Raw genomic sequence first — 14,403 nt, forward strand, 5'->3', positions numbered from 1 at the left:
GCAGAAGTTAAACAAGTAAATAAATAAAACAATCCCCGTGGCTGATGCCCATTGAAGGAGTATTATGGATTTCTTGAAACCCATTCCCATGGGACACCACAGCCATGGCCCGGCCATCCTGATCCAGGTCCGGGTCGGGCCCTGCTCCTCGCACATGGGACGAGGCTGAGTCTCCCGAGAAGGCGGGGCCAGGCCGGGCTCTCCCGCCGTACACAGTAAGCGCTCAATAAATACTGACTCGAAGCGCTGGGGGAGGCCGGGCCTGCGAGACGGCCGCTTCCTTCTGGAGCTGAGTCAGAGAGTCAGAAGGCTTCGCTCTGGGACTGGCGTCTCTCCGGGAGTTGGGGACGCTGCCTCCCACCCCATGTAACCCGGTAGTCCTATCCGTAACCCCACCCAGAGTAGAGGACAACGGGATTGGCCTATATTGGGGTCCGGCACTCAGTGGGTGGGGGCACTGCAGGCACTAGGTGGCAGGTCAGGGGGGCACGGAGGGCTTAAGGGGGGCGAGCGCAGACCTGTTTCTCCCTGGAGCGCTCACTAAGTGCAGGTTCCCACTGGCCATTTGCTCACTGGCTCATCAAGCCTCATCAGAAAGCAGAAACTTGGATTTGCCGATTCACCCTCTCCGCACACACGTGTTCCCTTATCTGTAAGTGGAGCGCTCGTGTGCAAGGCACTTAGCTCGGGGCCACTAGATGGCTGTGGGTCAGCGTTCCCCTCCAGGCAGGGCTCTAGCTGCCCGGGACAGGGCAGGGGCCGCAGACACAAAGCTTCTGCCGGTGGCATTCTGGCTGGAGCCATGGTGGGAATGCAAAGAACAAATAAGGTCAAGTGTTAACACGCCAGGGGGTGCGCACGACAAGGGGGAAGGGCGAAGGCGAACGTGGAGAGCTGGCGCTGTTTCCCGTGACGCGAGGTGGCAGGGCAGTGGCGGCAGGAGCTGCGCGGGTATCTGGGGAACGGGGTGCCCGGTGCGGGGAACGAAACCCCAGGCAGGCGTCCGCGGCCCGTTCCAGGAAGAGTGAGGCCGGAAGAGTGCGCGTGTGTAATTATGGGGAGACGAGGTCACAGAGGTGGGGGCGCGCGGCCCTGGTATCCTCTCCGAAGTTGGAAAACTCCTAAAAGTGGACAATGATGACAGTCACGACGGAGGAGGTGGGACGGGAGGAGGGGCGGGGGGGGGCCAGAAGGGGAGACGAAGCGGGGGCGAGAAGGTGGGGGCGGGCAGGGAGGGGGTGAGCGGGGAGGAGGGGGGGAGCCTGGCCTAACAGACATCCTGGCACCGGGCCGCAGGGCCTCGCGACGCCCCTCGCGGAAACGGAAGCGAGGGCACAGTGGCCCCGCCCCCTCCCCCGACCGTGCGCTCGGCGCCCCGCGCGGCCCCGCCCCGCCCCCGCCCCGCCCCCGCCCCGCCCCCACCCCCGCCCCGGCCCCGCCCCGGCCCCGCCCCCGGCCCCGCCCCGGCCGCGGGCGCCTGCCCGAATCCCGGTGCCCCCGGCGGCCCGGGGGCGGTCCGGCGGCGCCCGCCATGGCGCATAAAGCCGCTGGCCACCTGCCGGGCCGCTCCTCCGTGCGCTGCCGTCCGAGGCCCGCCGTGCCCCCGCCGCCCGCGTCCCCGGAGCCACAGCCTCTGTCGCCTCTGCGCGCGACCGCGTCACCCCCGGGCGCCGAGCCCCGCGAGCACCGCGCGGGCGCCCGGCCTTGCAGACATGGGCAGCCGCTCCAGAGCGCGCTGGGCGGCCGGCGCGCTGGGCTGCTTCGGGCTGCTGTGCGCCGTGCTGGGCATTGTCATGATCGCGGCGGTGCCCTCCATCATCAAGCAGCAGATCCTCAAGGTGGGTGCGGGGCGCCGGCGCGGGGCTCGGGGGCGCAGGGCGCCGAGGAGGCCCGGAGCTCCCGAGCACCGGGGACACCCCAGCGCGCAGCGCCGAGGGCGGCGCAGCGTCCAGCGCCCCAGCACCCCCTCTGACCCAGGCAGAGGTTGGGGGCCAAGGGGTCACCTGGGGAGTTTGCTGGAGGCCAGGGTTGGGGAGCCTTGAATGAGGGACCACCCCGGAGCCTGACCTCACCCCGAGGGGTCTGCGGCGCGGCCCGGGACCCCGTCGCGGTGCTGGCCTGGGAGCCCGCAGCGCGTCCGCACGCCGGCCGGCGGCAGTCCGCGCAAACCAGGGCTGCAGTTTGCCTGTGTCCAGCGAGCCACGGGGGCAGGACCCCGGCTTTCCTGCGCTCCTGGGAGACGCGCGGGCGTCCAGGCCCGGGAGCTCTCGGTGGAGCCCTCTCCGCAGTCCAGGCTCCCCAGAAACCCCCATCACAGAGGCGGAGCGCTGCCCCCTCCTCCCGCGCTGCCTTCTGGCGCGCAGATCGGACGGGATAAGCCGCCTTCGTCCGCGGATTCACGCAGAGGCAGGCACAAGCCAAGGCTGCAGGAGCAGGGACCTGGGAGAGCCCGCAGGGCTTCCCTCTGATCCTCGCCTTATGCACCACTGCCCTTTTAACTAGAGAGACTAACAGGCTGCCAGCTGGCCTTCAGACCATCAGATTGTGCCTCGGGCGACTGGGCGGCAGGTTTGAATGAGCCCGGAGTCACCGAAGGGCGGGAGATTGCAGACGGCCTCAAACTTGAGCAAGAAGCCAGAGCCAGCACCTGCAGATGGGAGGGAAGCAGAGGCTCACCTTTGCCCAAGACCCAGCCAGACCCAGAGCTGCGACTTCCCAGTTAGCTCCTCTTTTTCCAGTTTCCCGCTTCTTCGGGCCAGTTTCTTGAGAATGAGGGCTTGTCCGCATTTTCCGTCTGTGCTCCATGCCCAGCGGAGGATGCTTGGAAAATAAACAGACAAGTGGAAGACTGGAGGCTCCTTCTGCTTAGACCTGGCTGACGCGTCATGGGACCCGGCCAGCTTTAAAGATGGGGCGACGTTAGGCTTTTCTCGGGGTCTCTGGGAGAGGAGAGCGCTTGTCTGAGTCATCTTGGCCATGCTGTCTTTTTTTTTTTTTTTTTTTTTGGTTTAAAATCTTGTCCTGTTAAGTCCTGTAACCTGATTGTAAGAGAGATCCTATCTGATGGGATCTGAGCACTGAGTTTCTCTTTGTTTTTTTTTTTTGGGGGGGGGTGGGTGGTCCCCTGGGGATGGTGGGAACCCTCGCGTGGGGAAGCCTCAGAACGCCAGACTGCCTCTTTCTCTCCCACGGTGGCCACAGGGTGTGTGTCCGTAATCCTTTTCAGAGTAGCCAGGAGAGCTTTAGCTCAGTGAAGGATCTCCGTAAGCACTTGCTGATTCGTGGTTTCTGTTCCGTGTGTGCCCTGGTGAGACTCACGTGGCGTAAGCACCGCGAGCCTCTTGCTTGGGGGGTGTGCGGGGGTGTGTGTGTGTGTGTGTGTGGGATTTGCTGCTGATGAAGAGGCTCGTCAGCCCGGTCCATCTTGGGCTTATTTCAGGGTTTCTTTCTGTGGCTGTGGATCCGGTCCAGAATGTCAGTTCCACGTGTGTGTGTGTGTGTGTGTGCGCGCGCGCGTGTGCGCGTGTGCGCGTGCACCACCTAACTTTCCACGCCTGCTCCGCGCTCCCGAAGAGGGCAGCACCGTCGTCCTCAGCTGTTCTGGAGCGAGGATTTCCGAGCTTCAGGTGGAGGGAGAGCCGCACGGCATCCTCCGCGACTGTCCCGCAGGCGATTGGTTAGGGCCGAGTGGTGTGAAGGCAGGAAGCCCAGCCTGCCCACCTCCTGGGCAGCCCCGCAGCCCCGGCCAAGTGCCTTCCCTTGGAAGAAGGGTGCCTGTGTTCAGGGGACTGGGCTCGGGGGACGCTGGGAGAGGGACCGTCTGCCCGCTGGTGTTTTCTTTGGCTCCACGTGTCCTCGTGCGACCTGAATGAGAGCCTTGTGCTTTGATTTCTCTGTTTTTATTTTTTTGGGTTTTTTTTTTTTGGATACTTACATCTATATATAAAAGACATGAATATTTGCATGTAAAAAAAAATTCAGAGAAAAAAAGACATTTCCCCCAGACCTTTGCTAATATACACATCACGGGCACATACTTGTGTACATTAATATACACGTTTTTTACACAAATTGAACTATACTACCTACAACTGTTCTGCAGCTCACTAGCGCTCGAAGCATTTTCCACGTCATAACATGTAAATCTAGTCACGGCTACATGGAATTCCTTTGAATGGCCATACGCTTAATTACTTACCTGCTTCTCTACTGGCTGATACTTTTCACTGAGGAGGTTCGCGACCCCCGTCAGTGTCACATGGCTGTGCCGTGTGCCAGGCGGGAACCTCAGGCCGGTTACTTCACCTCCGAGGCAGCGGTCAGAACTGGTTTGCCTCGCCGCGGAGTAATCGCACAGAAAGGTGATGGACGTGCGTGCAGCAACGTGAATCCAGCCATAGCCTGTGAGAGGGGCAGAGCGGGTAGTGTTCTTCCTTCCTGCTGAAGAGGAAACTGAGGCCGAGCAAAGGTCGGCAGCTTGCCAGGGTCTACACAGCCTGTGTCAGGAACCCCGATGGCTGGATCCGGGTTATAGGGACCACAGTGGGAGCTCTGCGCCCAGTGGGTTTCTGGGCAGAAGTTAGAGGGAAGAGACTTAGATATGTGCCTTTCAGCCCGGAGAGGTGGCAGAAACATTGCTCATTGAGAAAAGCTCTGGTGCTTAGTTTATGTATACATGTATTTTTTTAATTCTGCAAAGCAATATTCTGTAATTTCAGTGGGTCGATGTCAGTGCATGTAAAATCTCAGAAAAAGGTATGGAAGGCCGCACACCGGACTGACGGAAGTGGTCACTCTCAGGGGGGCAGGCGTGGCCCAAGTAAACACGCTTTGCCCGTCAAGCTCCTCTTTTGTTTTGTTTTGTTTTTTAAATGAAAAGAATGTTTTCATGTGTTGCGCATTTAATTAAAAACTGGTAGTGAATCCATAGCTTTCCCCAAAGGATGGCCAAATGAATTAGACGCCGACCCAGGAAGCACGCGGCGGGCCGGGCGTCCCGAGGTCGCTGGGAGAGGCCCTGGGGAAGAAGTGAGAATCATTTCTTCTCCTCCCCCCGGTGGGTAAGGAGGGGTGCTCAGACTTCGCGGGCCAAGGAACAGGGTCGTGAACCGCTGTGTGCCGGGCAGCCTTCGGAGCCTCTCTGTGAAGCCATCTCCTTCGGTGAGGGCGGAATTCTATGACACTCACCTCATCGTCATCATCAATGGGAAACAGAAGCTTAAGAGAGTCATTTGCCCCAGGTGACCTTGCTGGGGTGGGGGTGTGTGTGCGTGTATTGGGGCGGGGCGGGGGGAGGGGTGAAGAAAGGTAGAGAGAGAGAGAGGGAGAGAGAGGGAGAGGCGAACCCAGGGAGGGCCTGGAACCGAGCCTGCCATGCGTGGGCCTCTGTGTTTGAATGGATGGTGAGGGCACGGTTCAGTTGCCTGGGGGCGCGTTTGTGGGTCCCTGTGTATCTCCAGTCCACCCGGGAAGGCCCAGCTGGTGGACAGTGGCCGGGGCCCCTCACTGCAGCTGGGCCGCAGGGGAAGGGCCGGTCTGCCAGGCCGCTGTGGCCGGCCTCGTGGCCTTCTCCCACGTCCTGATCCCTTCTCCTGTCTTTAAATTGGTTTTCTGGTCAGAATCGGCCTTGGGTGCTTTGTCCTCTGATTTTTCCCGCTGCGGGGCCCCCCCACCTGCGTTCCCCGTCTCAGTGAGTGGCAGCTCCATTCGCTCCCCCAGGCGTAGACGCGAAAGCCGCGGCCGTTCCGACCGAGCACGTTCTCTGACACGCCTGTGCCTGGCCCACCGGCAAATCCTACTCGCTTTATCTTCCGAGCGTGTCTGGACTCTGGCCCCTTCTCAACACCTCCGCCACCGCGGCCTCCCATCTGCTGCTGGGACCAGTGCCAGGGTGGCGTCTCTGGACCCCGCAGACAGCCAGAGGGGCCGTGTGAAATCACGCCCCAGGTCACGCGCCCCCTTTGCTCACAGCCCTGCGAGGTCCCCCGGCTCACGCTGGGTGAATAGCAAAGTCAGCGTTCAGTGGCCCGAGGACCCCCACGATCTGGCCCCCTGCTGCCCACCTGCTCACTCTCCATGCTCACCTTCTCGACGGTCTTTAAGGCCACCGAGCCCATCCCCACCTCGGAGTCCCTGGCTTGCTTTCCCCTTTGCCTGGAAAGCTCATTCCCAGACGCCCGTGTAGCTCGGTCCCCTAAAAGTCCCCCCCGTTACGCCACGTGTGTGCTGGTGTGTTTTGCTCCCCTGTGAGCGTGGAAGGCTGCTGGGGCCGGGGCTGTGCTGTCACGGTCACCGTGGTGTCCCCGAGGGCCTGGCCGGGGCTCAGGGCAGGGCGGGGGCGTCACCAGATGGTGGGGACCGTTTCCTCACCCTGTCCCCACACCGGCCCAGACCCCGACCGCTTTGCCCGCTCCTCTCCCGGAGAGCCGCACGCGGCGGCTTTGGCAGAGCCCTGCCCATCAGTTAAGAGGCGAGGGCCGATCGGGACCGGGAACAGGCGCTCGTGGTGCTGGACGCTCTCCCCGCATGCAGGGTGAACTCCCGTCTGCTCCGTGTGTGAGCGGCTACTGTTGCCTCTGCGTCATCGAGGGGGAGAGAAAGGAGGCGCAGAGCTGTGTGGCCACTCGCTCCGGGTCGCAGAGCCAGCGTGAGCAGGATGTCGAGCCCAGAGCCCGCTGTGCGCCCCGCCCTCCGGGTTTCGGGCAGGCTCGCTGCTCGGAAGCAGGGCAGGGCCGCCCACGTTCTCCGCTTGTGTTTACCTTCCCTTTTCCTTCCCCTGCATGGCCAGTGGGCAGCAGCGGTCACTCCCGGCCGTTCTCCTTACAGTCTCAGCCCCCAGAGCTGTTGGTACCGAGCGCCTCTGACGTCTCCCTGCCAGACACGTTCTGGAGTCGCAGGTGCCCAGGGAGGCTGGGGAGGGCAGCACCGCCCTCGCCCACGGTCCCGGCGACCCCGGGCCGGGCTCCCGCCGGTCCTGCTCAGGTCCTTCCGTGTGTCTCGGCTGCAGGAAGCCCCTGGGCGGCACCCCGGAGGGCGTCCTGGTCGCAGGCCGACTGCTCCCAGCCCCGGACAGCTGCGTGTTTCCGCAGGGCGGGGCCGTGGAGGGGGCGCCGGGGAGCAGCGCCCCTCGTCGGGGGGAGTGCCGCTGTCGGGGCGCAGGTGTGCGGGGCGCAGGTGTGCGCAGGCTTGCTTTTCTCCTTTCTGCCGCGGGGCTTCCCGCTGCTCCGTGCGTGTGCAAGAGCCACTTGGGCTTGCTCGGTGACGGCCGCAAAGCGCGGCCGCTCGGCGCCCCCTTCGCTCGGCCCCTTTTTGTCTCCCGCTTCTCTCAGGCGTCACGCGTGCGTGTGCGCGTGTGCTGGCGTACGTGCCCGCGTTGATGTGCGTGCACGTGTGCCCATCGTGCACGCATGTCTGATGACCCGTGGACCTGTGCTGGCATGTGCACATGTATGTCTGCGTGTGATTGCATGCCAACACAGAGCACACACATGTCGATGTGCGTCGCACGCTGACACCCTACACGCGCCTCCGTCCGGTGCATGCGTGTACACGAACATGTGCACGAGGTGCCGACATGCCTGCACACGTGTGTCGAGGTGTGTCTACACCTGGCACATGGCATATTCAAATCCATGTGCTATGCATGTTCACACACGTGTCTGCGTGTGTTTGGGTTTGGTTGTATATGTGGACACGTGTGTGCGTGCTACTGTGCACCCACATGTTGGTGGTGTGACCACACACGTGAACACACATGTGATGATGCGTGTGCCTGCGTGGGGGTGTGCATCCTGTGCTGGAGCATCCCGCCGTGCCTGGCCTGCCTGGGGCCGGGCACCAGGGGCGTGTTCAGTGTTCCCGGAATGGCCGGTCCCTGCCATGCCCGCGCCAGCCGGGGTGGCGCCCTTGGCCAGCACTCGGCGTGGCTCAGCCGCCCGTCTGGTCTCACGCTCCAGCGGGGCAGCTGGAAGCCAGCCGGTGCTGAGCATCTGCTCCGTGACGCTCCCCCGGCTGCGACCCCGTCCCAGTGGACACCTGGCGTGGGCGTGTCTGCTCCGTCCACGTCTGCGGCCCCTTTGGGTGGTCATCAGTGTCCGGAGGGGGTCTCGGGTCCTGGATCAGTGGAAGAGGGGCCCAGGGCTCATAAGCCAACCCCCAAGGCTGGTGTCAGCCACAAGGCTGCCACCGACAGACTTTTCTGGTTCATAATCTTAGAATTAGAGGCGTCTCTCGGCCCCCAGCTTCCTACACCCTGAGATCCAGCAGCTTCGGTCCCATAAACCTATTTATCGTGCAGAGACTTGGCTGCAGAGCTCTGCCAAAAACAAAACAAAGCAAAACAAAAGAGAAGCCCTTTTGTGTGGCTCATCTCCCTCCCCCTTGCTCCAAGGCGACCCCGGCCTCTGACCTTGGCCTCCGCTGGCCCTGGGAGTGGCCTGCAGGAGCTGAAATGTGACGGGAAAGAAAATAACAGCAAAGAGTTCGTTTTTTTTTTTTTTTTTTTTTTTTTTTTTTTTTTTTTTTTTTGTCTTTAGAGCCTCACAGGGCCCAGGAGCTGGGGATTGACAGGCAGCGGTCAGTCTGCTCCCTGAACCCAGAGGGCCGAGGGCCGGGCCCCTCGTGGCCCAAGGCACGCTGCCTTCATTTTCTCTCTCCTCTTCCCTCAGCCTGCAGCTCCTTCCTGTCCACAGACGGCCTCCTCCTGGAGGGGGAAGGAACGGGAGTGGCCCGACCCCTGGGCGCTTCCTGCCATTCTCGGTGAGGTTCCTTCCACCTTCTCTGAAGCTTCTAGACTCTTGAGACCCTTTAAGTTGTCCTCCGCTTGCTTTTCCTCCAGTCTCGCTGGCTGGCCGGCCTCATCTAGTGTCACTCGGGACATGCCACCCATGTCCCGGCCACTCCCAAGTCGGCGTCCCGGGCCCACGCCTTTCCCCTGAATTCCAGCGGCCGGGTCCTCTCTCGGCTTGGTGGACAAAGGCAGCTCCCCCGGCCAACGCCCGAGGACCCCGCGCCCGGCCCGTCCCATCTCACCGCAGCTCCTCCAGCCTCCGGCCGCCCATACCAAAGGCCTTGGAATCGGCCTCGATGCTCCTCTGTACCCCCCCATGTTGAACCATCAGGACGTTTCACGGCTTCATCTTCAAAACGAATCCAGCCGCTTCTCGGCACCCCTGTGTCCACCGTCCTGGTCCAAGGCACCGTGGCTCTCGCCCGGGCTCCTGCAGCCTCCCCGCGCCCGCCTCTGCTCCCCGAGTCAGCTTCTCTCCACGCAGCAGCCAGGGGGGTCCCAGGAGAACGGCAGTCAGCTGCCGGCCCCCCCTATTCAAGGCCCCGCCCCCGCAGTCACCCCTCACTTCGCACTGGCCTCGGGCCACTGCTCAGAGAGGCACCAGCAGGGTTTGGCCTCAGCCGTCCCTCTGCTCACCCGTCACCTCCCCTGGGCCTTTGGTCAATCTCACTTGCTCCCCGAGAGTCACGCCGACCCCCCGTTCCCCTCGTGCTCCCGGCCCTCCTCGCGGCGGTTTCTGTAACCCCGTCGCCCGCCGAGGCTTGCACCGCGTACTCCCCCTGTGTGTTGCGTTTACTGTTTGCTGTGCGTCCCTCCCCGTCGGGGGGTGACGTCGGGCCCGTGATCAGGGACCTCGGTTCTGTGTGTTGCCGTGTCCCAAGCACCTGGAACGGTGCCCAGCACACAGTCGGAGGTTCTCAAACAGGCACTGGACAGACGTTTAGAAGACAAGGCTGGTTTCGCAGGCAGGTCTGTGACTAGGGGCAGGCCGTGGTCCCGTGTGGGGCCAGGGGGTCTGCTCCTCTCCCCCTGCATGGGCCCCGCTCCAGACTGAGCTGCCCGGTCTCGCGCCGGCTGCGGGAACTTTCCCCGTGCTCCGGCTGCTCCTGCCTGCTCGGGCCACCCTGCTGTGACCTCTCCCTGCTGCAACAGAGAGCTCTTCTGCAAATGCAGGTCGGCTCAGTTCACGGCGCTGTGTGTGGTGTAAACCCTTCTGGCCCCCTGGCCTGTAAGGCCCGTCTTCACGGGCCCCCGCCCGCCTCGGGCCCCCGCCCGGCCTGACAGGCCTTTCCTCCTCCACACACCATGTCCTTTGCTGTCTCGAGGCCTTTGCATAGGCTTCCGCCTGGAATGCATTTTCCCCTGGCTCTTACTCTTGGTTCCTCTTTTACGTCCGCAGGATGAGGAACGAGAGACAGGCAGCAGGAAGGCTGCTGGGCCCTTTGCTCCCAAATAGTTTCCCCATTGCACCTCATTGCCTCAGCGGCGCTTGCTGGTACGGGATTAGGGATTATTTTGTTTGGCTCCATCCGTGACCTCTGAAGGCAAGGTGGCAGCTTAGCAGCTGGCAGTTGTTGTTGTGTGTGTGTTTTTCTCAGGGAAAGTTTCCTCAGCTCTCAGATGGTTAGATCTAGAACTTAGGTTTCGCTCCGTTTCATCTTTTCCTTTTCCTTCGGGGAATCCGAACCACAGAGGGAGCATGGAGCAAAGGAGCAGCGGGTGCGGGCGGGCGGCCTGTCCCCCGCGAGCAGGGACGTGGATGCGGGGCGGGGGCGGGCAGACCCGGAGCCGGTGCGGGGGCCAGCCACCCCCTCGCGAGCTGCAGGGCCCCGGGCCCCACGCGTGCGCCCCGGCCCGCATCCTGGCGACGGGATCGGGAGGAGGAGGGGCGTCAGGGACGGGGACGGGGGTGGCCCAGGTGAGCCTGAGACGCGGCGGCCTTCATCAACCTGCCTGGCCCGAACACGGAGGCCTTGACCTGGAATCGTAGCCGGCAGGTGTGTTCTGCAATGGGACCGGCACACCTGTCGGCCGCAGTCCCGGATAGGCGGCTGCCAGCCCTTGCCCTGCACCTCGCGGCGATGCGGAGGTGTGGCAGCGAGGGCACCTGGGGCCTCGGGAGCATCCCTGTGTGTGCCAACAGAGCGCGTGGGGTGCCCACAGGAGCACCTTCCGCCCGGGCGAGAGGCTCGGGGCGGAGGGGGACGTGGGGCTCGGGTAGGTGGCGCTGGCATGTCACGGCCGGACACGAGCTCGCCACGCCCAGGCTTCTCTCCAGCTCCGGGGGCTTCGGCGTCCGGGGGCTCCGGGGGACCCCAGAGCGCGGGTCCAAGTCCAGCCGTGCGTCTTCGGCACGTGACTTCGCCTCTCTGCCCTCGTTTCCCTTCTGGAGCCGGGATGGGTGACGGGGGGCCGTGCAGGGCCCGCGGGGGCGGCGGGGCCCGTGTCCCGGGAGCGCCGGCCGCGGCGGCGTCTCTGCCTTCCGGACACGCGCCTGCAGACGGCCGTCCACCGCCCCTGCGCGGAGGCGGGGCCCCCCCGCGCTCGCTCCCTCGCGTCTTCGCTTTGCTCACGCGGTCACCTCTTCTCGACACGTCCCCCATCACCTGGGAGGCCCTCGCTGGTTCCCCGGGACCAGCCCTTCGCGCCAGGGAGCTTCGGACCCGTCACCCCCTCCGCAGAGCAGCTCGCGCACGCTCTTCCCGCCCCGAGGTGTCCGTTTGGAAGATCGTATTTTGGAAAAACGGCGCCCGCCAGCCCCTCGGCCGCTCGGCGGGAAGCGTCGTCCGCGCCCTCAGAGGCCGCCCACCTGTCCCTCTCCGTCCCTCTGTGTCTCCCCCGCCCCCGCCCCCGCCGCTCTGTCACGGGCTGACACCCCTCCCAGCCGCCTTGTCTCTCCCTCCGATTTAGCCCGGACACGTCCTCCGGCCCTCCGCCTGGTCCTGGCCTTTGCTGGCGTAGGCGTCCTTGAGACCAGGCTGTGTTTTTTGGCAGAATGTCCCTCGCTGTGGATTTGTCTCTTTGTGTTCTCAGGAGTGCACGTTTTCTCTTCACATTCCTGCACAAAAGTTCCTTTGTGTGCGCTTGGGAGCGAGCTCTCCTGGCTGAGTTGGGGTGGGTGCCTGGCCCGCCCCCAGCCTGGCAGCCCCACACCATGGACGACAGGGGGGACCGCGGGGCCCCTGGGCCAGTTTGAACTGCCCCTCCCCCTGCCCCAGGCTGCAAGGGGCCCGCGATCCCTTCCGGCCTCACCCCCCTCGGCCGGCCCCCGCCTGCTCCCCGGCTTTCCTAGCTCAGATCTGGCCCTGTGAGGCCTGTGGCTCCTGCCCGCAGCCCCCGCCAGGCCCTCCCGTCCTCCCGTCTGGGGATTAACCCGGCTCTAAGGCAGCGTGACGGGCTGCGGGCTGGGTCAGTGCGCGCCTCATCCTCTGAGCTGGAGAGGTGCCGGGGCCTTGGGTGCCAGGGCCTGTCTGGTGAGGAGGGACTCTGGAGTGGCACCTGTGGGCTCCTGGCCGCCCCCGCCATCCCACTGAGCCCGGCAGAAATTCTTGCGGCCCTTCCCCCTGGCCCCATCTGGCCTTCAGGCCGGCGGGTGGAGGTCAGGCGGGCTTTTCTTGGCCCCGCCGGCTGCGGCCGGAACCCCCTGCCCCTTCGGGAACCCTCTCCCGCCCGTGGGGCTCCCTGCAACGGCCCGTTCCCCAGCCCCCGGGTCCCACGCCGTAGCCCCCCCCTCATGGCTCCAACTCCGAGTCTTCCTTTTCTGAGTCCTTTGTGAAATAGTCCCAGGAATGGGAGATTTCCTTGAGGAAAGTACCTAAAAGACACATGAAGTAAAATAAGTTACTGTTGCGCAGCCTCGCGGGATCGCGCCCGGAGGAGCAAGCAGAACCTTGTCTGTACCCCGCCCCCCGCCCCCCCAAAGGCCCCACGCCCCGAGGGGCAAGCAGAACCTCGTCCAACCCCCTTCCGCCCCCGGAAGGCCCTGCGGAGGGGGGGACACCGGGCCGCAGCCTCGCCCTGTCTGCGTCCCTGAGCGCCGGTTGGTTTCCTCTGGCTCTGAACTTGACCCGAATGGATTCTTACTGCTAAACGTGTGTCCCCCCCCAGATTCACATGCCCAAACCCCACCTGCGGGGGCGCCGTGTGAGGAGCTGGGGCCTTTGGGACGGGGCGAGGCCTGAGGGCAGCGACCTCCTCAATGAGGCCCCCAGGCCCCCTCGGCCCATCTGCCCCGGGAGGGAGGAGGCGTCTGCCGGGAACGCCTGCGTGTCTTCCGGAGCTTTCTCAGGCGTGCGTTCGTTTCCTGGGGCTGTCCTCACGTGTGGCCCCAGACGTGGCGGCTTCAAACGAGGGCACTGTGTGTCCGGAGGCCCGAGGTCTGACCCCTCGTGCCGGCGGGGCCCCCTCCCTCAGGGCTCCAGGGCGGGAGCCACCTGCCTGGTCTCTTCCGGCTCCGGCCAGCTCCAGGGGTCCCTGGGCTTGTGGCCGCATCTCTCCCCCCTTTGCCGCTGAGTCACGGGGCCTCGCCCTCCGTGTGGTATCTTACGATGACACTCGCCGTTGGGTTTCGGGCCCACCGAGTACCCCGTGACGGCCTCGCTTTGACATCCTTGCTCACGTCTGCAACGGTGACGTCGTAGGTGCCGGGTGGAGACGCCGTTTGAGGGGCCACGTTTAACCCCCTGCTGGAAGGGGTCGGTGGGCGCTCACCGTGCGCCGGGCCCCAAGCTGCGTGTGGTACAGGCGTCGGCTCAGCAGGTCCTCACCCCTGGCCTCCAAGGTGCGGTCACGCCAGGCGGGGGCCCACGCCCGCGGTCACACAGCTGCGGGTAGGCGCGGCACCTGGCCCGGCACCTGGGCTCCTCGCTTTTGTCCCAGGGTTGCGGCCCGGCCGGGCACGGCCCCAGCGCTGGCTGGAGAGGCGGCCCACGCTGCTCGGGGAGGAAGAAAAATCGGCCGCGGCGTTTAAACGGCCAGGTTCGCGTCCGCGTCGGGAGCCCTGGGCGCCGTGCGGGCGTGGAAGCCGTGCGTGGCGGACGGGGTGCCCTTCACCGCCCCCCGCCCGCCCCCCGCTCGCCAGGACGGCGGTTTCCAGCGGGGAGGCCGCGGGCGAGCGGCTCGGCTTCTCCGGGGCTCGGTTTCCTCATCTGTAAAGCGGGGACGATGGGCGCTGTGCCCGCAGAGGCCGCCGCGAGGGGCGGCCGGGGTGACAGCGGGTGGGTCGGGCGCTCGCCTGGCTGCGGCCGGGCCGCGAGGGGCCGGTCCGGCTGGCGCCGCCGCGGTCCACCCTCTTTCTGGAAGGAGTGCAGAGTGCGTGCGTGGGGGCCGCCCAGGGCCCCGGGGGGTGGAAACGTTCCCGGGAGGGGGGGCTTGGGGCACGGGGCGACGCCCAGGGCCGTAGCCTCCCACCTCGCCTTCCTCGCCTGAGATGGCACCTGTTCTTTCTACCTGGTCAGGTGAGGCGACAATAAAAAGAATGAAAAAATGCCCCTCATAACCGCGCGTGTTGTCTTGACGTATGAGGCGGTGCAGGGCGGGGACCGACTGGACCACCCCGAGCTGCGCCGCACTCGGGCGGGGGCCTCGCCTCCCCATCTGTACAGCGATGGCTCCCC

General features: G+C 64.7%; 1 protein-coding gene across 5 annotated transcripts in view; it reads left to right on the forward strand.

Annotated features, from left to right (window-relative positions):
• Nucleotides 1-987: 987 nt before the first annotated feature.
• Nucleotides 988-14,403, forward strand: part of SCARB1 (scavenger receptor class B member 1) — a 54,322-nt gene continuing 40,906 nt past the window's right edge. For 2 of the 5 annotated variants that reach the window (XR_004950916.1, XR_004950915.1), the window contains exon 1: nt 1,574-1,838. Coding sequence is in view for 3 of the 5 variants with exons in the window: in XM_016129855.2 (XP_015985341.2) it covers nt 1,713-1,838 (126 nt within the window). In the remaining 2 variants the exon portion in view is untranslated. Of the gene's footprint in view, nt 1,159-1,531; nt 1,839-14,403 lie in introns of those variants that run through there. The other 3 variants (XM_036221031.1, XM_016129855.2, XM_016129853.2) reach the window with 3 other exon arrangements.

This window comes from Rousettus aegyptiacus, unplaced genomic scaffold (genome assembly GCF_014176215.1).
Source record: "Rousettus aegyptiacus isolate mRouAeg1 unplaced genomic scaffold, mRouAeg1.p scaffold_m13_p_5, whole genome shotgun sequence".
In the NCBI taxonomy this organism is placed as follows: domain Eukaryota; kingdom Metazoa; phylum Chordata; class Mammalia; order Chiroptera; family Pteropodidae; genus Rousettus; species Rousettus aegyptiacus.